The sequence below is a fragment of the Schistocerca cancellata genome, chromosome 1 (assembly GCF_023864275.1).
Source record: "Schistocerca cancellata isolate TAMUIC-IGC-003103 chromosome 1, iqSchCanc2.1, whole genome shotgun sequence".
Lineage (NCBI taxonomy): Eukaryota > Metazoa > Arthropoda > Insecta > Orthoptera > Acrididae > Schistocerca > Schistocerca cancellata.
The window spans coordinates 1,171,823,301-1,171,847,158 of record NC_064626.1 but is presented as its reverse complement, the minus strand read 5'-3'; the positions used below and the strand labels follow the sequence as shown (position 1 = coordinate 1,171,847,158).

The following is a 23,858-nucleotide window of genomic DNA, read 5'->3' as shown; positions in this document are numbered from 1 at the left end:
GCTACTGTTACTTTCTGCATTTTGTTTCTGGAATAAAAACAAACGACGCATGTGCTGAATTATGTATTCCACAGAAACTTGACATCTCTAATGAAATATTATCTCTCTTCTAATACAAGTCATTGACACAGTCGAAACCTTACGACAAATCAGAGTAGAACCAAAACTGATGGTATTTTATTATTTGCAGCAGATGAATAGAGGAACAAATTGAGGATAGAAACCTATGTCCAGAAACGTCAATGACATCACAAAGAATGAAGTTAGGGGCCAGTGACCATCACTAGGCCATCCGTCGGGCAGCAGACTTGAGTTTCTAAGTGACGGACTGGAAGCAGAAATTCTTGCGATGTTCGTGACAGTATTCAGTATAGCTTTGGACACGTACACACCTGTCTCTATAACCAGGCGTTGATTCCTGCAACTTGGACGCTATGGAGTAGCGATAGAACAGACGAATGAAACAAGACCCTGCGGTTTGATCAACTGTATGAATGGTTTCACTCGGTCTCTGGGTTTACGTTATTTCACTTACAAGCTTTCTCAACCTTTTCGGTTATATATAAACTATGACTTGGAATACCAACTTTTATGAAGACAGATAACGTATTTAATTTCGAGGAGAGATAAATTAAAAGTATATTTCTAAAAATTAAATATCTTCAGAAGATAAGTCTCTATTTATTTAATAGATGTTTCACACTGCGTCAGTCTGAAAGCCATATTATTCTTCGAGAATCAAGTTTGCCAAGGGCACCAGTAATTATTATTACTAGTATTATCGGTTTCGATAGATCTACGCTGTCATCATTTGATCCTGTAACAGTATTAGATATAGTCGATTTCTTTTCCGGTGTATGCGCTGTACATTTCATTTATTTTATGTTCAAGGTCAACTGCCACAGCCTGCCCCATTCATCAATCCTTTGCAGGTCATTCTGCAAATCGAACCGCTCTACAAACCCTAGAAGAGTGTAAAAGGAATTGTGACACACTCTGTATAGTGTATGAAATGTTACAAGATCTGATGATGACAGCGTAGATACATCGAAACCGGAAATAGTAATAAAAAAAATTACTAGCGACTTGGGCAAACTTGAGTCTTCAAGAATTATATCATTTACTTAAATACGAATTTTGCGTATTTCTGGCATTAAATATGAATTTTTTGTTGGCTTTAAATGGTTTGTAAATGATACTACATTATAAATTTACGATTAAGTAAAAGGACAATTACTTTTTATACAAATTTACTGAAGTTCTTTCTCCCTCCTCCCATTAGTTTGCACCCATTACCGAAATTCTCTTTCAGTAGATGCTAAGGTGACGTGAACAGAAATCAAATCATATATTTTTTTAATTGTTTGGTGACTATATCAAATGCTGTTTAAGCACAGACTGTCACTTGTCGGAAGTATCTTTTTCATGAGAAATTTTTCATATCATTCCTTAATTTTCTTGGAATGTTCTAAAGCTACACATTTTCAGAATATAAATCATTCTTGCATATTCTGTATGTCCAACTGAATTTATATTGATGATATTTTCTATCGTGTCAAATGTTTCTTCCATTGCCGCACCACTTAGCGTTTTTGCACATTGATCGAGACAAATTTCACTATTAAGTGAAGACCTACTCATAAGCATGGACGAAAAACTGTATTAGAAGCTACTTATTGGCACATAACAAAAAAAAACATGTATTGGAATGGCAGTAACAACTACGAAAGGCTATAACGGAGTGATGTCAACAATAATAATTATTTAACACTGTCAAGACAATCGAATGTTTTCATTGGGTTGTTTTCAGATTCTGATTTCGCGCCAAAGAAATGACTGAATAATAAGCGAAGCGATGCATAAAAGAGCAGCCGACTGAATCGGCAGTATCCATTGCGTTGCTTACACAAACTGTTTTCACTCAAAAGAATAAATTGATAGTTCAACCATAATTGAAACTGTACCTGCCTGAAACGATTTTTTTCATTTGGCTGCTCACCTAGATTGGGTTCAATCAAATGGCTGATTGAATAATTCAAGCGACAACTGATGCTTAAACCTGCAACTGATTAAGTCCATTGTTTTCGAAAGAGCTGCGAAAACGATTGTTTCCATCAGGTTGTTTTCATTACTAGCCTGTAGTGTCGGTGGATCGGTGGATGGCGTTCCAAAGGGTGGGTTCCTACGCTCAGTTTGCTCCTCAAGACATCCTTTACAACTCCCTGAAGTTTACCCAGGGTGACAAAAATGAAATTGGCCGGAAAATATTTCATACACTCTAAGGTAAGCAACCCAACTTAACATTACCTGGGGCGGGAAATTTTTTCTGGACCAGTTTTATTTTAACCAACCTTTGTAAGTCTGCACAGTTTTCTAGCGGTTGTCATTGACGGCAAAACCTTGTGAGTCTTCTGGCTGCGTCATGTTCCACTTCAGCCTTCTTCTCTGTTCGATAGTAGCAGCTGACATTTTCATGGAGCATTTAGAGCAAAAGACCGTAAGTTACGCAGAACTGAATTCATCTTCACTTAGGATACAGAGAATGAAGTCGGCTTCCAATTCTTAGATACTGTGGTGTGCGTACTGTAAGACCTTCGGTACACACACCATCAGATTATTTGACTTGTCGCTCTAACGAAGTAGGCGAGTGTCAGCAATATATCTCATGGTCTTATCGTGGCGTGTTTATCTTCTGCCGTTAGGTCAGACGATAGAAGTGCCACTTGCACGCTTAGAGTAGCAGATTGACGGTAACCAACTTTAAACAGAACTTGATTAATTTTCAGACAAATTTATTAAAATAATAAAAAGCATAGACATTACATAACTTGATTCTGGATGCTGTTTACAATTGACAATCTGAAGTTCCTTTGGTCTTGGTACGTTAATCTTATTCTCACACATCTCTGATACTTGACAAAGTGTCTATACATTTATCTTCTTGGCTATGTACAGGAATATGGTAATCTTATTAGGTGCAGACTGAAACTTGACTATAGACTGGTACAGACTAATGCAGACTGGCACATACTGGTACAGACAAATGCAGATTGACTAATCGGAGGTCTATACACTCTTTATAATACCTCGCGTGTTCAGGTATCACTGCGCGAGTGTGATCCGCAAGGAGAAAAGGTTCTACATTAGCAGCAATCTCATTGGCTGCGTTACATATTAATACGCAGATCGGCGGAAGCAGAATTTGGTCCGTCTCTAAGGCAGCGCCATCTCGTAGTGCGGAGACGGACGAGCGCTGCGCCTGCGCTGTTGTGCTCAATGGGGCGTCTCTAGTGGGAAAGTTGTGTACGCGCTCACTATGCAGAACTATGTACACAACAGATACGTTCTTCTACATAAGTCCACACAGTAAACTCCCTCCCCCCCCCCCCCCCCCGTAAGCCTGCCATTTGTTGCTAGAGTAACTGACAGCATAGGCAGAATGCTTCAGAAGAATGTAATAACGACTACATTTTTGAGCCAACACGAGATAAAAGAAACTTCTTCCGACTTAAAATGGACGTTCCTGTCGGCCTCCAGACTGCGGGAATCTATGAAGCGACGCGCGGCTCTGGCAAAGCACTTACGGGGTGGTCAGAAACAGTATGTAAAAGATTGTAAGGCTGTTGCAGGGCAGGATGGGCTGAGAAATATTTGTTTAAAGAAATTCTGTACGTTGCGTCGTTTCCGAGTTAATTAGCATTGAAGTTACTAGCTTTAAACAGAGAAAGTAATATTTATAGAAGAAAGATGGGGAAACAGTTAAAATATCTAAGAATGAGCGCGGTTTCAATAGAGAGGACAGCTGCACGCTGCCGGCTTTATGGCTACTCGCTATCAAGGAGGTAAACACCTAACAATGCCGGGTGAGGAACGTAAACAAATAGTAGGAAATAACCGAGGCGGTACAACAAGAATAATATTTTGAATTTTCCCTCTCTTTCAGTACACACTTTCAGCAGTAACCCAGTGACGAACTTCAGCGCGAAGATTTTTATCCATTATCTCCACCTCTCCGAAAAAGCACGGGAGAATGCCATTTATAAGTGAACGCGATACTGTCCATCGATAGTGTTCGGCCGTCCAAGGACTTCGTTCACTCCTGAAGAAGAATCTTAACACAGGTTAGTTTCCCGACGCCATATTTGTTTACAAAATATGACAGTATACATGTGATGTGTTACGGCAATGAAAGGAACCAATGACCACTAGAGACAATATGACAAGTTCCTCCAAAAATGTCATAGTAACAAATGTAAATCCACCTGATGATGGATGTTTAAACCTTTGAAACGCGTCTTGGAGATAAATAAACAGTGACCGGTAACAGTAAACTTGTTGTTTCATTTAATCACCGGTCATCTCCAGAAGCCTACAAAATCTGAGACATTATAAATCATTAGAACTTGGCCATAGATGTGTGTAAAGTACAAGAAACCTACTAAAAAACTTACTTAATATTGGTCTAGAAAATGTCAATATCTTCTTCACAGAAGCATAATGCCTTGACATCTACGAAAATGTACATATTGTATGTGAAAATTATAAGCACAGATCGACAATTTATTTGTTTAAAAATCATGCCGTTACTGTGTGCTTCACCACCAATGTCACCAAGCTGCTCTTTACACTGCTCTTTCTAAAATGTGGAGCACACAAAATTCTGTGTAATATGTGCCCGAGTTTTTGTAGGGACCAAATGGGAAGGCACTTAAAACCCTCTTTCGTGAGAACTTCCTCAACAAAGACCGTGAAAATTCAAATAATTCGACTTTCGCAAAATATCTTCCTCCTCCCTCTTTTCTTAATATCTAAATTTTGCATGTAATTGACGAGGGGTACGAAATGAAACACTCATAAGAGCTCGAAATATTTAAACATTCCTCCCTAAATTCCAATGATTTGTCCAACGATTAGCGTGTTTTGAACAACAAAAACTATTTTGATTATATAGCCTCTGTTGTAAAACGGTGGAAGTCAGCCAATTTCCTTTAGACGTTAATATCAGCAGTAACTGACTTAGTACTGTGCACCATGTTTTCCTACTTATTTTACACAACTTTCTTTATATAGATTACTTGTACGTTTTATATACTTGGACTTGGATGATGATAATGATGTTGATGATGTTTGGTTTGTGGGGCGCTCAACTGCGCGGTTATCAGCGCCCGTACACATTCCCAATCTTTACTAGTATAATCTCGCCACTTTCATGGATGATGATGAAATGTTGGACTTGGAAGACCAGTTGAACGGATTTGACAGTATCTTGAAAGGAGGATATAAGATGAACATCAGCAATGATAATGGGATATATTCGAATTAAAACAGGTGATGATGAGGGAATTAGATTAGGAAATGAGACACTTAAAAGTAGTAGATGAGTTTTGCTATTTGACCAGCAAACTAACTGCTGATGGTCGAAGTAGAGAGGATATAAAATGGAGACTGGCGATAGCAAGGAAAGCGTTTGTGAAGAAGAGAAGTTTGTTAACATCGAATATAGATTTAAGAGTCAGGAAGTCTGAAGTACTTGTATGGAGTGTAGCCATACATGGAAGTGGAACATGGAGATAAATAGTTCAGGCAAGAAGAGGATAGAAGTTTTTGAAATGTGATGCTACAGAACAATGCTGAGAATTGGAAGGGTAGATCACGTAACTAACGAGGGGGTACTGAATAGAATTGGGGAGGTGAGGAATTTGTGGCACAACTAGACTATAAAAAGGGATCGGGTGATGGGACACGTTCTGAGGGATCAAGCGATCACCAGTTTAGTATTCGAGGGCAGCGTGGAGGGTAAAAATCGTAGAGCGAGATCAAGAGATGAATACACTAAGCAGATTCAGAAGGATGTAGGTTGCAGTAGTTACTCTGAGATGAAGAGGCTTGCACAGGATAGAGGAGCACGGAGAGCTGCATCAAACCAGTTTCAGGACTGAAGATCACAACAACATGCTTTTATGTATGTTTCTTCCAAGTAGCACCACAACTAAGCTAAGTACATAAACGTGAATCATTTACTGTAAATTATGAATATATGGTTATAATTATCAGATACAATACCTACACTTTTCGGTACGTCGTGGTATTATGTTTCAGTCAAGAAGATCATGACGACTACCAAACATATCTTAAGTACGTTTTTGTAATACACTTCTTATATTTTACACACATTTATGGCCAAGTTCTAATGCCATATAACACCCAAAATTTTGTAAGTTTCTGAAGATGACAGATTAATCTGTGGAATCCGGTAAAGCGAAATAAATTTCCTGATTATGTAAATGATGATTGAAATTAATTCTGAAACTTGAAGTGTCTATGTCTTTTTGTATCGGTTTATAGTTTCTGTACATTTGTCGTCAATTTTTCATTCCACAGGCAGGACAGCAATGCCGATAATGTCCCCGTACTGCATATCCAAGAGTGCCGTCATCTCGTACTGCGACGCTCTGCGTGTCGAGATGAAGAAGTGGGGCGTCTCCGTGTGCACGGTGGAGCCGTCCAGCTACATGTAAGCTCGACTGCTGAGGGATCAGCAGGAAAAGTACACCAAGCATCTGGTATATGATCTTCAGTTAAAGAATAACTTCATATATGCCCCTAGATACTTCCTTGTTTACAATAACTGGGCTTCTTTGCTAACAATAATTACACTTCAAATAATATCGACTTTCAGAATGAGATTTTCACTCTGCAGTGGAGTGTGCGCTGATATGAAACTTGCCCGAGAAAGGCAAAGGTCCCGAGTTCGAGTCTCTGTCTGCATACAGTTTTAATCTGCCAGTATGTTTCAATATCGACTTTCATTTACGTGTATGTGTTAATAATAATTATATCGACAGAAATTCCTCATCACATATGAGGGTTCACATTTGACGTTCACACAAGAGTCTCTTCGAAAAAGACAAATCCATTAGAAGGTCGGTCGAGAGACACAGTGAATGTACAGCACTATGTAGTATAGACTGAAGGGCCAAAGAAATTGTCACACCTGCCTGCCTAATATCGTGTAGGGAGGGACCCCCACCCCGAGCAAGCAGAAGTGCCGCAACACGACGTGGCTTGACTCGACTAATGTCTGAAGTAGTGCTGGAGGGAATGGACACCATGAATCCGTAAGAATACGAAGGGATGGAGATCTCTTCTGAACAGCAAGTTGCAATGCATCCCAGATATGCTCAATAATGTTCATGTCTAGGGAGTTTGGTGGCCAGCGGAACTGTTTAAACTCGGAAGAGTGTTCCAGGAGGCACTCTGCAGCAATTCTGGACGTGTGCAGTGTCACATTGTCCTGCTGGAATTGCCCAAGTCCATCGGAACGCACAATGAACACGAATGGATGCAGGTGATCAGACAGGATGCTTACGTACGTGTCACCTGTCAGAGTCGTATCTACAGGTATCAGGGGACCCACATCACTCCAAATGCACACGCCCCACACTATTACAGAGCCTCCACCACCTTGAACAGTTCGCTGCGGACAAGCTGGGTCCATGAATTCATTAAGTTGTCTCCATACCCGTACTCGTCCATACACTTGATACAATTTGAAACGAGACTCGTCCGACCACGCAACTTGTTTCCAGTCATCAACATTCCAATGTCGGTGTTGACGAGCCCAGGCGAGTAACACTGACACGTTCTCTGAGCTGTTACACTTTTCTTGTCAGTGGCGGTATGTAAACAGTGTCCTTAATGGACCACCAAAGGAAAAAGGTACAAGGCGTCAGTTCTGGCGACCTGTGGTCCAAGGGAACAGAACCACATCATCTTCACCACTACGCCCAATTCAGGGATGCGAAAGTTCGTCGTTTAGGTAGCGACGAACGTCGATGATGCTAAGGAGGGGGTGCACCCGTCTTGTTGGAAGATGAAATTCTCGGAATCAGCCGTCAGTTGTGAAAACATCCATAAGCGCAAAAAATGAAGGTAAGAGGTACCTGTCACAGTCTTCTCACGGAAGAAAAACAGCCCAAAGAGGATGATATGTGATGCTGTACAGAAAACATTAACATTTGGTGAATCTCGTTCATGCGCCACAATTTCATGAGGATGTTCACTGCCCCATGTGTGACGACTAACCTCTCTAGGTAAGGTGAAAGTTTCTTCGTCGCTGAGTATCAGCTTGGAGGCGAAAGGTCCATCCTCGAGTGCTTCGTTTACTGAGGTGCAAAACTGAAGTCACCAGGCTGAATCTTTTGGTTTTCACTGTTGCACGAGCTGTGGACGGTACGGTTTGAAACGTAAAGCAGTCGCAAAATTTTCCACACGGTTTGCTGCGTTATTCCAAGTTCGTGGCCTGCGCGGAGCCGATTTTCCCCGAAAAAACGGGTACTGGGGATGGCAGATTAGACGCGCTCTCCGTCCCACCACCACAACACAACCTGTGGAGACGGATGAAGTCACGGGAAAAGAGGTAGCCACTGCCTTTATTCCGTACAATGGCGCACTATCGGGGAAAATCGGCCGAATATTAAAGAAACACCGAGTTAAAACCGTCTTTTGCCCGCCCAATAAAACACGGGCATTACTGGGAAGTGTGAAAGACGACCTCGGTTTGAGGAAGGCCGGCATATACCAAATTCCCTGTGAGTGTGAGAAGACTTATATCGGACAAACAGTACGCACCATCGACGATCGTTGCGAGAACATCAAAGGCACACTCGACTGAAATATCCAAATAAGTCGGCGGTAGCAGAGCACTGTTTGTCCGAGAAACACGAGATGGATTATGAGCGTACCAAGATCCTGGCTCAGACCTCTAAATATTGGGACAGCGTTATAAGGGAGGCTATCGAAATTCGCAACAGGGAAGATCTTATCAACCGAGATTGTGGCTACAATCTCAGCAAGGCTTGGGACCCGGCATTGAATGTAATTGAGAAGACTCTCAGCAAGAAGTACGAACTGGCGACCAGGGCGGACGCAGCAAGCACATCGACGCTACGACAGATTCCGACGCCCACGTCTTCGCGACCGCCGGCGCGCGGGCGCGGACGGAGAAGAGTGCGGCCCGCGGGGGGAGGGGATTTAAATCGGCCGCCCGCCCAAAGGAGCTCAGCTCGTCAGCGCACCTGACGATGGCGACGTGTCTGATCGCCGAAATATTGTGCCCGTTGGACACTATGAACCGGCACTATACCCGCGGACTGTTCGAGCAAGAAATACGCCGGGAGAAACTGAAGAATGTGCTCTTCATAGTCGCTGTGATTACTTCCCATTTGTGTACAGTGCCCACCGGGCCGTGTCTTCTAGGCTACGAACGGTGACGTAAACCTGCGTCGCAGGATTGTTTGCAAAATATCAACATCGTCCGCACCTGCCCTCCGATGTGCCGACAGCCTTCCAGCCATAGCTGCGCGAGATTTACAAGAATTCCCCAAATCCACGCCTGTAGCGCAGCACAGAGCATATTCCTCCGGCATTTGAGAGCTTCCAACAAACTGTGCACAAGATTTCAAACCTTCTCCAAACAATTTCTTGCTGATACCTCCCATAACATAATGAAAGAAAAAAAGGTTATTGCTTACTACATTTTCCCTGTCCATGCAGTAAAATTTCAGCATCAAGTGCGGCGGCGCGGTTCCTTTCTGGGATTAAACGAGCACCTATCTGTGAACTCGTTGCAGCAGATCGCCCGTAGGATAGTCAAGGAGAAACCTACTGTACTGCGACTCGCACCAGGCTGCATACAACGTAACTATTCTAACAATCGGGAAAAGGTCTCAATTTTGAATGAAAGGTGCAGATACTGGCAAAATTTCGGTATATTCTGGAGTTTAGAATTACAAAAAAAATGGTTCAAATGGCTCTGAGCACTATGGAACTTAACATCTGAAGTCATCAGTCCCCTAGAACTTAGAGCTACTTAAACCTAACTAACCTAAGGACATCACACACATCCATGCCCGAGGCTGGATTCGAACCTGCGACCGTAGCTGTCGCGCGGTTCCAGACTGAAGCGCCTAGGACCACTCGGCCACATTAGAATTACAAGTTCACTGCCAAGCCCGTGCTAATCCTAACACAGTCATGCACAAACACTTTCATTCACGTTGGCAAGTTTATGGCAACGTATTTCCCGAAATCTGAACAGCTACTAAATACGAATTGATCTTAAATGAAAATTCTCGCCATACTAATAAGTTTATTGGTGTCTAAAGTACTCAAGTTTTTGGTCACCGATCTGCTCAATATGCCACGCAGAATTACTCTCTTTTCTCATTCACAAAATTACTTAAAAAATCCGTAATTTCTAAAAAAAAAAAAAGTACCGAAATAAATTCGTCTTCACTTTAAAGCACTTTTGAGGCATGCGGCACCACTAAAGCCGGCAAACTGTAACTTCCTTCGGAGCTTATACTACAAACGACCGTACCATTGAAAGGCTGGGCTCCGACTACTTTAGATTGCTGCAAGAATTCTCAGTCTCCAAGAGAAAAGACGCGTGTAGAATACTCCGTTCTGACTGATCAGTTTTGTCTAAGGCCAATAGAAAAACATTATTCTCCCGCGTTTGTCCGCGCTTTTCATGAATAACCAATGAACAAATAACACACTTTCGAATTGCACCTTTTCCCGAAATAAATATTTAACTTCCTGCTATTTTATTTACTTTACGTTATTAACTATTTTCATTTGCACTGGAATTAGCTTTCCTTTTTCCATAAACTTACTTAACATATTATTATACAAAATTCCCCGTCGTCTGCATTCACACTGTCTTAAAAATTTCTCACGCTAGTTCGTACAGCACTTGTCTGTGTAATAATGATCTACATATTTACTTTAGACCACAATCACGCATCATTCACACCACTATAAACATCTAAAATACTGTACAAACATAAATACACAAAAAAGCCTTCAAGAAATATACAGAACAATTCACAAAAACATTCTCTTGACCTGTTTCTTGAATGTCTCTGTCTGCTACTGTGCTCTGGTGGATTAAAAGTAGAACTACGTACTCGACTGAATCCGCTTCAGACCATCTGTCACTTTGCACGAATGAGTCATTCTCCCGACACACAGACTCTAGACAGGACTGTTAAATTATAACACTGTATGATGCTTAGTTCAGGATGTACTTACATTATAAACATTAAAATGCGTGAAAACTAGCTAACCCATTAACTCATTTTAAATTAATTAGACGTTTGAAGATGTTTTATGCATGCGGATTGTTTTGTTTACAGAATCTAATGTGCCTGTGTGTGTGTGTGTGTGTGTGTGTGTGTGTGTGTGTGTGTGTGCAACAGTAGTTCAGCCACTGTCCTTTCTTCAGATGCAACGGATTTTTGTTTTTTCTTTTGCTGTGAAATATGATATTTGTAATCCTGTGGTTTTAACGAATGTTTTTACTACATATCCAAGGGTTAGTAAGTAATCATCGGACAATGAATAAGTATGATGATTCCCTTAAAAGAATGTTCTTTTTTCAGGACTGGTCTGAACAATCCCGACCATTTCAAGGCAACAATTTCGAAGAATTTTCAGACGCGCCCACTCAGTGTGAGAGAGGCTTACGGACTTGATTACGATGATAAGTGCACGGTAAGTCACATCCAAAATTTCACATCAAACTTCTGTTCCTTGGACGAATTTTTATTTAAAAACTTCTAGCTTTTTTAATACAAAAGTACTGCTTTCTTAGCCTACTTCTACTACTACACTAAATACTCTCTTTTCATAAGCGACATCATCTATAGGCTAAATGGTCAGTAGACAGTTATTATTGTTACTTATTCAACGTATGGCAAAACTACACAAAAATATGATACACGTACAACAGGAAAGTAAGACATAAAACATACTTACGAAAACAATAAAAAATTAGCTCTTTATAATGTCGTTCCAACCTCTTTGAAATTATTGCGCATTCACAAATAATATGCTCTACTTTTTGCTCTATTTTGCCGGGGTTGCATTTAGGTCTGTGTATGGACCCCCACTTATAAATAATGTGCTCGGCAACTTCTGTTCGCATTTCTGATGCGACTGAGGCGGTTCCAGATTTTTCTCGAGAAATCTGTAGTTTTTTTTCCGGTCATAAGTCTTCTGACTGGTTTGATGCGGGCTACCACGAATTCCTCTCCTGTACCAACCTCTTCATCCCAGAGTACCACTTGAAACTACGTCCTTAATTATTTACTGGATGTTTTCCAATCTCTGCCTTCCTCTACAGTTTTTTCCCCTCTACGGCTCCCTCTAGTACCGTGAAAGTCATTCCCTGATGTCTTGACAGATGTCCTATCGTCCTGTCCCTTCTCCTTGTCAGTGTTTTCCACATATTCTTTTCCTCTTCGTTTCTACGCGGAACTTCCTCATTCCCCACCTTATCAGTCCACCTAATTTTCAACATTCTCCTGTAGCACCACATCTCAAATACTTCGATTCTTTTCTCTTCCGCTTTTCCCACAGTCCATATTTCACTACCACAGAACCCTGTGCTCCAAACGCACATTCTCAGAAATGAATTCCTCAAATTAAGGCCTGTTTTTCATACTAGTAGACTTCTCTTGGACAGGAATGCTCCTTTTGCCAGAGCTAGTCTGCTTTTGACGTCCTCCTTGCTCCGTCCGTCATTGGTTATCTGCTGCCTAGATAGCATAATTACCTTAACTTCATCTACTTCGTGACCATCAATCCTGATGTTAAGTTTCTCGCTGTTCTCACCTCTGCTACTTCTCATTACATTCGTCTTTCTTTGATTTGCTCTCAACCCACATTCTGTACTCATTACATGGTTCACTCTGTTCAGCCTATTATTTAACCATTCTCCACTTTCAGTCAGGATAGCAATGTCATCAGCGAATCGTATCATTGATACCCTTTCACTTCGAATTTTAATTCCACTTCAAACCTTTCGTTTATTTCCATGACTGCTTCTTTGATATACAGATTGAACAGTAGGGACGAAAGACTACGTTGCTGTCTTACACCCTTTTTCATAAGAGCACTTCGTTCTTGGTCGTCCACTCTTAATATTCCTTCTTGGCTCTCGTACATATTGTATATTAACCGTCTCTCCCTATAGCTTACCCCTATTTTTCTCACTATTTCGAACATCGTGCACCATTTTAAGTTGTCGAACGCATTTTACAGGTCGTCAAATCTTATGAACGTGTCCTGATTTTTCTTTAGTCTTGCTTCCGTTATTAACCACAACGTCAGAATTGCCTCTCTGATGCCTTTACCTTTTTTAAAGCCAAACTGATCGTCACCTAGCGCATCCTCAATTTTCTTTTCCGTTCTTCTACATACACACATCAAAAAAATGTTTTGCATCTCCTCGGGTCCGAAAGGTCCGGAACCTGTACAGAAAATTGGAATAGAGATCAACATAAACATCATCACCGCCCTTTTTATTGCTCAGGAAAACCATACATTGCATGTTGTACCACCATGCAGCGAGACGTTCAGAGATCGTGGTCCAAATTGCTGTAAACAGCGGTACCTCTAATACCCAGTTGCAGGTCCTCTTGCATTGATGCTTGTCTGTATTCATCGTGGCACACTACCCACAAGTTCATCAATGCAGTGTTGGTCCAGACTGTCCCACTCCTCAACGGCGATTCGGCGTTTATCCCTCAGAGTGGTTGGAGGGTCACGTCGTCCATAAACAACTGTTTTCAATCTCTTCCAGGCATGTTCGATAGGGTTCATGTCTTGATAACATGCTGGCCATTCTAGCCGAGCGATGTCGTTATTCTGAAGGAAATCATTCACAAGTTGTGCACGATCGGGGTGCGAATTGTCGTCCATGAAGACGAATGCCTCGTTGATAAGCTGCCGATATGGTTGCACTATCGGTCGGAGGACGGCGTTCACGTATCGTACAGCCGTTACGGCGCCTTCCATGACCACCAGCGGCGTACGTCGGCCCCACATAATACCACCCCAAAACAGCAGTGAATCTCCACCTTGCTGCATTCGTTGGACAGTGTGTCTGAAGCGGGTCGCTTCCAAACACGTCTCCGACGATTGTCTGGCTGAAGGCATATTAGACACTCATCGGCGATGAGAACGTGATGCTAGTCCTGAACGGTCCATTCGGCATGTTGTTGGGCCCATCTGTATCGCGCTGCGTGGCGTTGTGGTTGCAAAGATGGACCTCGAAGTCGTAACACGACGCACTTTGGCTGCACGAAAAGCGTTATTCAACATGGTGCTGTTGCCATCAAGGTGGAAATATAATCCATAGGTAGTGGTCATCCACTGCAGTAGTAGCCCTTGGGTGGCCTGAGCGAGGCATATCGTTGACAGTTCCTGTCTCTCTGTATCTCCTCCATGTCCGAACAACATCGCTTTGGTTCACTCCGAGACGCAAGGACACTTTCCTTGTTGAGAGCCCCTCCTGGCACAAAGTAACATTGCGGACGTGATCGAACCGCGGTATTGACAGTCTATTAATGGTTGAATTACAGACAACACCAGCCTTGTACCTCCTTCCTGGCGGAATGACTGGAACTGATCGACTGTCGGATCCCCTCTATCTAATAGGCGCTGCTCATGCATGGTTGTTTATATCTTTGGGCAGGTTTAGTGAGATCTCTGAACAGTCAAAGGGACTGTGTCTGTTATACAATATGCACAGTCATCGTCTATCTTCAGGAGTTCTGAGAACTGGGGCGATAAAAAACTTTTTTTTTTTGGTGTGTGAAGTATTAACGTCAGCAAATTGAATGCATGAGCTGTTAAGCTGATTATGTAATAGTTCTCGCACTTGTCAGTTATTGTCGTCTTCGGAATTGTATGAATGATATTTTTCCGAAAGTCAGATGGTATGTCGACAGATTCATACACTCTACACACCAACATTGTCTCTTCTCCAAATGATTTTTGAAATTTTGGTGGAATTTTATCAATCCTTCTGTCTTATTTGATCTGAAGTCCTCAAAGCTCTATTAAATTCTGTTCTAATATTGGATTCCTTATGTTTTCTAAATCGACTCCTGTTTCTTCTTCTATGACATCAGACAAATCTTTCCCTGTTAGAGGCCTTCATTGTACTCTTTCCACCTATCCGTTCTCTCATCTGCATTTAACAGTGGAATTACCGTTCATTCCTTGTAAGCTGCGTCAGTCCTTCCGACTCTCATTTCTTTTTCGATTTCTTCGCATTTTTCGTGCAGCCATTTCGTCTTAACTTCCGTGCACTTCCTATTTATATCATTCCTCAGCGACTGGCATCTCTGTATTCCTGAATTTCTCTGAACATTTTTGCACTTTCTTCTTTCATCGATCAACTGAAGTATTTCTTCTGTTATCCATGGCTTCTTCGCAGTTACCTATGTCTTTCTTTCCAACTTCTGTGATTGCCCTTTTTTAGAGACGACTATTCCTCTTCAACTGTACTACCTACTGAGCTAATCCTTATTGCTGTATCTATAGCCTTAGAGAACTTCAAGTGTGTATCGTCATCTCTTAGCACATCTGTGTCCCACTTCTTTCTTCTTTGCGTATTGATTCTTCCTAACTAATCTGTTGAACTTCAGCCTACTACTCATCACTCACGGCCTGTGTATACCTTACAATCCAGTATCTCAATTCGGAATCTCTGTCTGACCATGATGTAGTCTAATTGAAATCTTCCTGTATCACCCGGTATTTTCCAAGCATACCTACTCCTCCTGTGATTCTTGAAGAGATGATGATGATGATGTTTGGTTTGTGGGACGCTCACGCGGTCAACAGCGCCCGTACAAAGTCCCAATTTTTTGACACTCCAATGTTTTACTCAGTCCAATCTAGCAACTATCACGAATGATGATGATGATGATGCTGAAATGATGAGGATAACACAAACATCCATTCCTTGGGCAGGAAAAATCCCTAACCCGGGACCCCATGATCCAGAGGCAGCAACGCTAGCTTCTAGACCACGAGCTGCGGACGTTCTTGAAGAGAGTATTCCCTATAATTAGCTGAAATTTATTACAGTACTCAATGAGTCTTTCTGCTCTCTCATTCCTTGTCCCAAGTGCGTACTCTCCTATCACCTTTTCTTCTACTGTACTTCTTCCCCTATAACTGCATTCCAGTCCTCCATGACTATAAGATTTTCATCTCCCTTCATGTACTGTATTACCCTTTCAATATCCTCATATACTTTCTCTACATCTTCAGCTTGTAACGTCGGCATGTATACCTGAACTATCTTTATCGGTATTGGATTGCTGATGATTCTGATAAGAACAACCCTATCACTGAACTGTTCACTGTAACACAATTTTTTGCTCTACCTTTCTATCCATAGTTACCCATGATCATCTGACCAGAAATCCTTATCTTCTTTCCATTTCACTTCAGTGACCATTACCATATCTGGATTGAGCCTTTGAATTTCCTCTTTCAGATTTTCTAGCTTCCCTACCACGTTCAAGCTTCTGACATTCCACGCCCCGATTCGTAGAACGTTATCCTTTCGTTGATTATTCAATCTTTTTCTCATGGTCACCTCCCCCTTCCCGAAGATCAGAAAGGGAGACTATTCCTGTCTTTTATGTCAATAGAGAGATCAACATGACACTTTTTCAATTACAGGCCACATGTCCTGTGGATAAACGATATGTGTCTTTAATGCAGTGTTTTTCATTGCCTTCTGCATCCTCATGCCGTTGATCAATGCTGATTCTTCCGCCTTAAGAAGCAGTTTCCCACTCCAAGGACAATGGAATGGCCTGTAGCTCTTTCCACTCCTCCGCCCTCTTTGATAAGGCAGAATGAGGGTGACTTCCTGTGCCGGAAGTCTACGGCCGCCAATGCTGCTTATTAGTCAAAATTTAAGCGGTGGCGGGTTTCGAGCCCAGTACCGAGGATTTTTTGATCACTAATCAAAGACGCTACCCCTAGAACACGGGTGTTCAGAAAACAGCGGTTTAAAGCGAAAAGAAAAAAAAACCGACTTGTTATGAGCGAGGATCAGTCTTGCGAACATTGCATTTAGAAGTCCAGTACGCTACCTATTACGCTGTAAGCGACGTCGTGTACATTTAGAGTGTTTACTTACATCGAAATCATCCTCACAAAAACACACACACGTTCTGACCAATATCACACCTGGATCTCTAGGGGCGAGCTAAAACACACTTTACGCATCTTCTCATTCTTTAGAACACTCAAAAATCATTTTTTGGAGTTTTTATAGATGTATTTGTGCAATGTGGTACTACACACCATTTGTAGCCCACTTTCCGGAACTGTAAAACAATATACCACTGTGAGTGATCTTTACGACAGTAGGAGCAGCGCGGTAGTCGGTGACGTCACAGGCAACACGTGACTCAAATGGATCGTTGTAGTGCGTTTTTAAATTATTTGAAATTCATTTTCAGGTTTTTTAATACTGAAAGTCTTGAGGAAAAATCATGTTATGGGTATGAAATGACGTAATTAACCATTTAAGGTGATTTCCAGAAAAACAGTGAGTTGCCCTGTTTTATGGCAAACGTGTTCGAGTAGTGGAGCTTTAGAGAAAGACCACGCTTCGTTACTAAATAAACCTCACCATCTGCCTAATACAAACACGTGTTTCTTACAGTTGCAAATACTAAAGCCTTTCAATTAAAAAAAGGAAAGAATGTCACTTTGAAATAATAACAGTACAAAAAGCAGCACTCCGTCTTCAGGCCACAAGTGGCCCATCGGGACCATCCGACCATCGTGTCATCCTCAGTTGAGGATGTAGATAGGAGGGGCGTGTGGTCAGCACACCACTCTCCTGATCGTTATGATGGTTTTCTTTCACCGGAGACGCTACTGTTCGGTCGAACAGCTCCTCAATTGGCATCAAGAGGCTGATTGCACCCCGAAAAATGGCAACAGCGCGTGGCGGCCCGGATGGTCACCCATCCAAGTGCCGGCCACTCCCAACAGCGCTTAACTTCGATGATCTGACGGGAACCCCTGTATCCACTGCGGCAAGGCCGTTGCCAATAACAGTACAGATCAATATTAATTCTTTCGACAACCATTTTGGCGTGTCACACACTTTCTAACAAGGCCTAGGTTTACCCACTCTTGTATTGACATTTAAGTTCATTTTCTTCCGCTCACGATGAAGTAACCATTGCTGCTTACCGATAATTTTTCAGTTATCACTCTTCGCGGGAGTCGTTTCGTATCTGTTCAAGTTCCATTACGTTGCGTAACGGAAACTACTAATCAGTTAACAATGTTCCGCGTGCTCTTCCGCCAAGAAAACAAATTCCTACTTTTACCCTAAGAACCTACGTCATAGTTTAAACCAACTACTTAGCATATTATTCAGTCTATGCACAACACGGATCCACGCGGCACAAACCCGCGCATGCTCAATAGCTCTTAGGCATTGTTGACGCTAAGTAGTAAGACAATGCACCCACCAGAGAAAAGCACCCTCAGCTGCGAATGTTCCAGAAACCAAAGATGCGTGAAGAATTCCATATACTACGTCATAACACCAAAGTATAGCAGTACTACTTACACTACTATACGGGGCAGTTGTCAGTATTGTTTCGAGAACGATACAGAAGCTTTTTCTGAGAGCACCTTACACAAGCCTCTAGAGAGTTCCGATTTCTTCACTTGCGGTTTCCATATTTTTGGAGCCCTGAGGAAAGGTATTCGTGTCCGTCGATTTGCTTCGTACGAAGAGGTACAGGCTTGGGTACAAATATGGTTACGTACGCAACCGCGAACATTTTTCCATGAAGGCATTGACCGTTTTATCTCACAATGGGGCAAATGTATTAACAGTTATGAAGATTAATTTTGAAATAATAAACAGCTTGCTTACATTTTTCTCCGATTGGCTTGTTTTCGTTTGATGGTCCCTTATATGTTCTTCGACTGTTGAAACTGCAGTCTATCTTCTATACAAGTTGTTGATGACCTTTCGTTCCCCTGTGCTAAGTTCGGAGATCGGATCTTCCTTTCTGTTCAACACATTTTCTAAAACTACTGTTACTTCTATAAACGTTTTGTTTGTTGGCGCCCTTAACACAACAGCTACGAGTGCCCTTACAAATCTCTTATGACACCAGTCAGCACTTGGCGTCTTTGGAATTGAAATTACTACATTCTTCTTGAAGTCCGAGGATATTTTGCCTGTTTTATATATCAAGCAAAATAAGCGGAATAATTTTACCATGGCTATAGCTCCCAAAGACCTCATTAATCGTGAAGAAATGTCTACTCCAGATGCCTTGTTCCGACCTATGTGCTCTGTCAAGTTATTTTCGCAGTATCATATTGAGTTGCTCTTCTCTGTATAGCCCTTCTATATATAACTTGCACCATTCGGGTGGCTTCTCAATCATATTTCCCATAATCACACATACGGGTACAGCTTTGCATGCCTCTTCTAGCCATACCTGTTTTGTCCATCTGAACTTCAATCGAACTCATTTCTTTGTTGTCTAATTAATTTTCTACATTTTTATGTTTTCTCCTTTCACAATTTGAATTCAGTACATAGTGTGTTTTTATTGGGCTTTGTCTTTTTACTGCCTTCATTGCACCATCCCTAAAAACCATCTAATCGTCTTCTATAATATTCAGTTCCCTGGTTTCACTCATACGTTCCCTAATGCTCCATTTTAAAGATTCATCGCTCTGATTCTTTCAATTTATCCAGGTTCTATATCTTTAATTTACTATCTTTCTGTCACTTCTTCAGTTTTAATCCGCAGTTCATACCTAATAAATTATAGCTTTAGTTTGAATATGTCCCTAAAAATTATTTGGTGTTAAGTCTGGTTTCAAAGTTTCTATCTTGCCAACATAATCAGTCTGAAACCTAGCAATGTTTCCAGGTCTCGTCCTTGTATACAGCCTTATTTCATGATTATTAAACCAAATGTTAGCAATGATTAACTAATGCTCTGTGCACGATCGTATCAGGTGGCTTCCCCTTTCTTTCCTGTCCTCCAGTCCACGTTCTCCCACTGTTTCTCCTTCTCTTCTTTTTTCTGTTATCTAATTCCAGGATTTACATCTACATTTATATTCTAGAAATCACTTTGAAGTTCATGGAAGAGGGTAAGTCCCATTATATCAGTTATTCGGGTTTTTTCCTGTTTTATTCACATATGGAGCGTGGAATGAATCACTGTTTAAACGCCTCTGTGAGTGTTGTAATTAATCTTATCTTTGTCCTCATGTTCTCTACGGGCGCGATACGTAAGGGGTTGTAGTATATACCTAGAATCTTCACTTAAAGCCGTTTCGTGAAACTTTGTAAGTAGGCTTTCTCGGGATAGTTTACCTCTATCTTCAAGAGTGTGCCAGTTGAATTTGGTCAGTACCTCTTTGACACTCTCCTTCATGCTGCCCTTCGCTGTATACCTTCAATACCCCCAATTAGTCCTATTTGGTACGCGTCCCACATACCCACATACTGGAGCAAAATTCTGGGATGGGTTGCACGAGTGATTTGTAGGAGTGATATCTAGACCCACTGCGTTTCCCTAGGATAACATTAACAACCCGATCTCTGCCGCATGCTTTATGTACGACCGAAGTTTTTTAGTTGTATGAAGTGCACACTTTCGCATTTCCGAACATTTAAGGCAAGTTGCTGATCATTGTACCATTTTGAAGTCTTATCACGATCTTACTGAATATCTGTGCAGCCTCTTTCAAACAAAACTTCATGAAACAGCGGATGACTGCACCATCTGCGAAAAGCCTGTCGTTACTATTGACATTGTCCGCAAGATCATTAATATACAACAAGAACAGGAATTGTCAAAACACACCTCCCTGTGGCACACCTGAAGTTACTTCTCCATCTGTCTATGATTTTCCATCCAAGATTACCTGCTACGTCCCCTCCGCCAATAAATCCTTAATCCAGGCATAAATCTTGCTTGAGACCGCACGTGGTTGTGCTTTTAATAATAAGTGCAGATGTGGCATGGAGTGGAATACTTTTCGGAAATCAATAAATAATGCGTATACGTGACTGCCTTGACCCGTTGCTTGAGTATGACATGTGAGAAAAATGCGAGTGGCGTTTCACATGATCGATGGTTTCTGGATCCATGATGGTTGGCACGGATGAGGTCTTCCTCTTCGTGATACCTCATTACGGTTGAGCTTATAATATGTTCTGGATGTTAAGGATACTGGCCAGTAGTTTTGTGGATCACTTCTACTATCCTTCTCGGGACTGGGCATGGTTTTATGTTCGAGAGATCTACGATGACTATATTCAAATGAGAGGCTAACTCAGCTGCAAATTCAGTACAGAATCTGATAGGGATTACATCTAGTCTTAGAGATTTGTTCAATTTCAGCGACTTCAGCTGTTTCTCAACGCCACTCACACTGATATCTATTTGACTCACTTTTTCAGTGGAACGAGAATCAAATTACTGCAATAAACCTGCGTTTTCCTTTGTAATTGGATATTTGAAAACAGAGTTACGCATTTCTGCTTTTACATTATTGGTCTCAGTTTCAGTTCATGTCTCATCTGTGTGTACCTAGACACCACTTTGGTGCCATTAACAGTCTTCACATACGACCAGTATTTCTATGGGTTTTGTGAAAGAGCTTTCGACAATATTCAGCTACAGTGGTCATTTAAGTTTTCACGGGTTGCCGGCTTGACAAAGAAAGGAGTTTCATTCAGCGTCTCTCTAACTATAGTTCTGAGCTTTATTTTACATCTATTACGCAGTAGTCTCTGTTCCTTTAGAAGTTTCTTAGTGACCGGATATTCATGAGGGTCTCTTCCATCATGAACTGTTCTACTGGGTACCTATCTATCCAGAGCATGGTGAACTAACTTTTTAAACTTAAGCTAGAGACCCCCTGCATGCTCCTGTTTCAACTTCGTCACTGAGATATGACCATAATTGAATTGTCGTTTCCCTTTACTATCTGAATAATTTCTTATTTTTGTCACACTTTTTTTTCAAACTTTTAATCATCTGTGTCTCCAGCAGGTGTACACAGTAATGGGTATAAGTGCAGACATTTTTACGTGTGGTACCTAAATAAGTGTTCTCTGTGTCGAACAGTTTCCCCACAAGCATGTCACAACCTTAACGACCTGACTTTCTTTGTATGGCCGTAACTGCACCACTAAGTCGACTACGCCTTTCAGTATAGACTAACCGATTTGCGTCCACGCGCTCATACTTCAGCACCTGACCTGTTGCCCAGGAAAAAAATACGCCTTAATGGCTTAGTCTGGCCAAATATACTTGGAGATACTAACCAATCTCAAAACATACGAGTTGTAATACTTACTGTAGCTATTTGGAAAGTAAGTTCCGGTCGGTCGGGTGTGAAATGGGAACCATAGTGAAAATCCGATGAAGTTTTGCACAGTTGTGTTGGACAGGGTCTCTAGTATGTCTGTCGATCGCGTTGAGTCGCTCCTTTCAGTTCTGAGAGTACGTAAAGATGCCTCGGACCAAGTGTTGTTGCTTGCCACAATATTTCCCTTGATTTCCAGCAGCCCACATAAAGTAACTGTCATGAATTTCCTTGCTCATGACAGTTCAAATGGTTCAAATGGCTCTGAGCACTATGGGACTGAACATCTGTGGTCATCAGTCCCCTAGAACGTAGAACTACTTAAACCTAACTAAGCTAAGGACATCACACACACCCATGCCCGAGGCAGGATTCGAACCTGCGACCGTAGCAGTCGCGTGGTTCCGGACTGAGCTCCTAGAACCGCGAGACCACCGCGGCCGGCTCATGATAGTTCTCGGCCGCACACTACAGGGGCAATGAAGATGCTCCTGCAGCGATTTCGGTGAGAAGTGTTTGATCACACACCATACAGTCCGGACTTGGCACCCTCTGACGTTCATCTGTGCTCACGTGACCCGCTGGCTATGAAGACAAAAGTTTGGCACACAACGAGTTGCAGACCTTCTATGACGAAGGTATTGGAAAGTTGGAACAACGCTACGACATATGTGTAAGTCGAAGAGACGACTATGCAGAGAAATAGCTGGAAGGTGTAGCTAACCTTTGCTAATAAAACATTTCGAATTTTCATAGTGGTTTCCATTTCGCAGCCGATCAAACCTTACTTTCCGAATAGCCCACGTATAAGTCTGCACGTGATGTAAATACTGACGTAATATTGTTCAGTGCGCCGTTCTCAGTCACCAACAGAAATATCTGCAGATATGCCCGTTACAGCGTGTACGAATTTGTATTACCGTGGCGGTATTGGCTTTGTGTCTATCTGGGCTATGACGATGCACTCATTCTGCTATTCGTAGTATCTCACCCGCATTCCTATTTTATTAATCATTATTATTAGACCTACTCCTGCATTACCCCGGCCAGAGTGGCCGAGCGGTTCTAGGCGCTTCAGTCTGGAACCGCGCGACCGCTACGGTCGCAGGTTCGAATCCTGCCTCGGGCATGGATGTGTGTGATGTCCTTAGGTTAGTTCGGTTTAAGTAGTTCTAAGTTCTAGGGGACTGATGACCTCAGAAGTTAAGTCCCATAGTGCTCAGAGCCAGAGCCCTGCATTACCCCTCCTATTTGGTTTCGTGTTGATAATCCTGTACTCACCTGACCAGCAATCCTGTCCTTCCTGCCATGGTACTTGACTAATTTCCACTACATCCAGCTTCAGTCCAAAATTTCTCTTTTTATATACCTTAGTTTCCCTACCCAGTCAAGGCATCTATCATTTCACATCCAGACACATAGAATGCTCTATTAATTTTTTACGATGACAGAATTTTCCTGATTAGTCCCCACCTGGATACCCAAATGGGGGACTGTTTCGTTTCTGGCTTGTTTTACCCAGCAGGATACCATTCTCTATAACCATGCGGTAGAGCAGCATGTTCTCTTGAAATTTAGTATAATGGCTATATTTGCCGTTT

The 23,858-nt window shown here is 41.9% G+C and overlaps 1 protein-coding gene across 2 annotated transcripts in view; it reads left to right on the top strand.

The window, feature by feature from the left end:
* The window catches only part of LOC126163413 (short-chain dehydrogenase/reductase family 9C member 7-like), a 159,321-nt gene that overhangs the window by 102,755 nt on the left and 32,708 nt on the right, over window positions 1-23,858 (top strand). For both annotated transcript variants that reach the window (XM_049920175.1, XM_049920174.1), the window contains 2 exons: window positions 6,382-6,514; window positions 11,448-11,559. In XM_049920175.1, coding sequence (XP_049776132.1) covers window positions 6,382-6,514; window positions 11,448-11,559 — 245 coding nt within the window. The remainder of the gene's footprint in view (window positions 1-6,381; window positions 6,515-11,447; window positions 11,560-23,858) is intronic.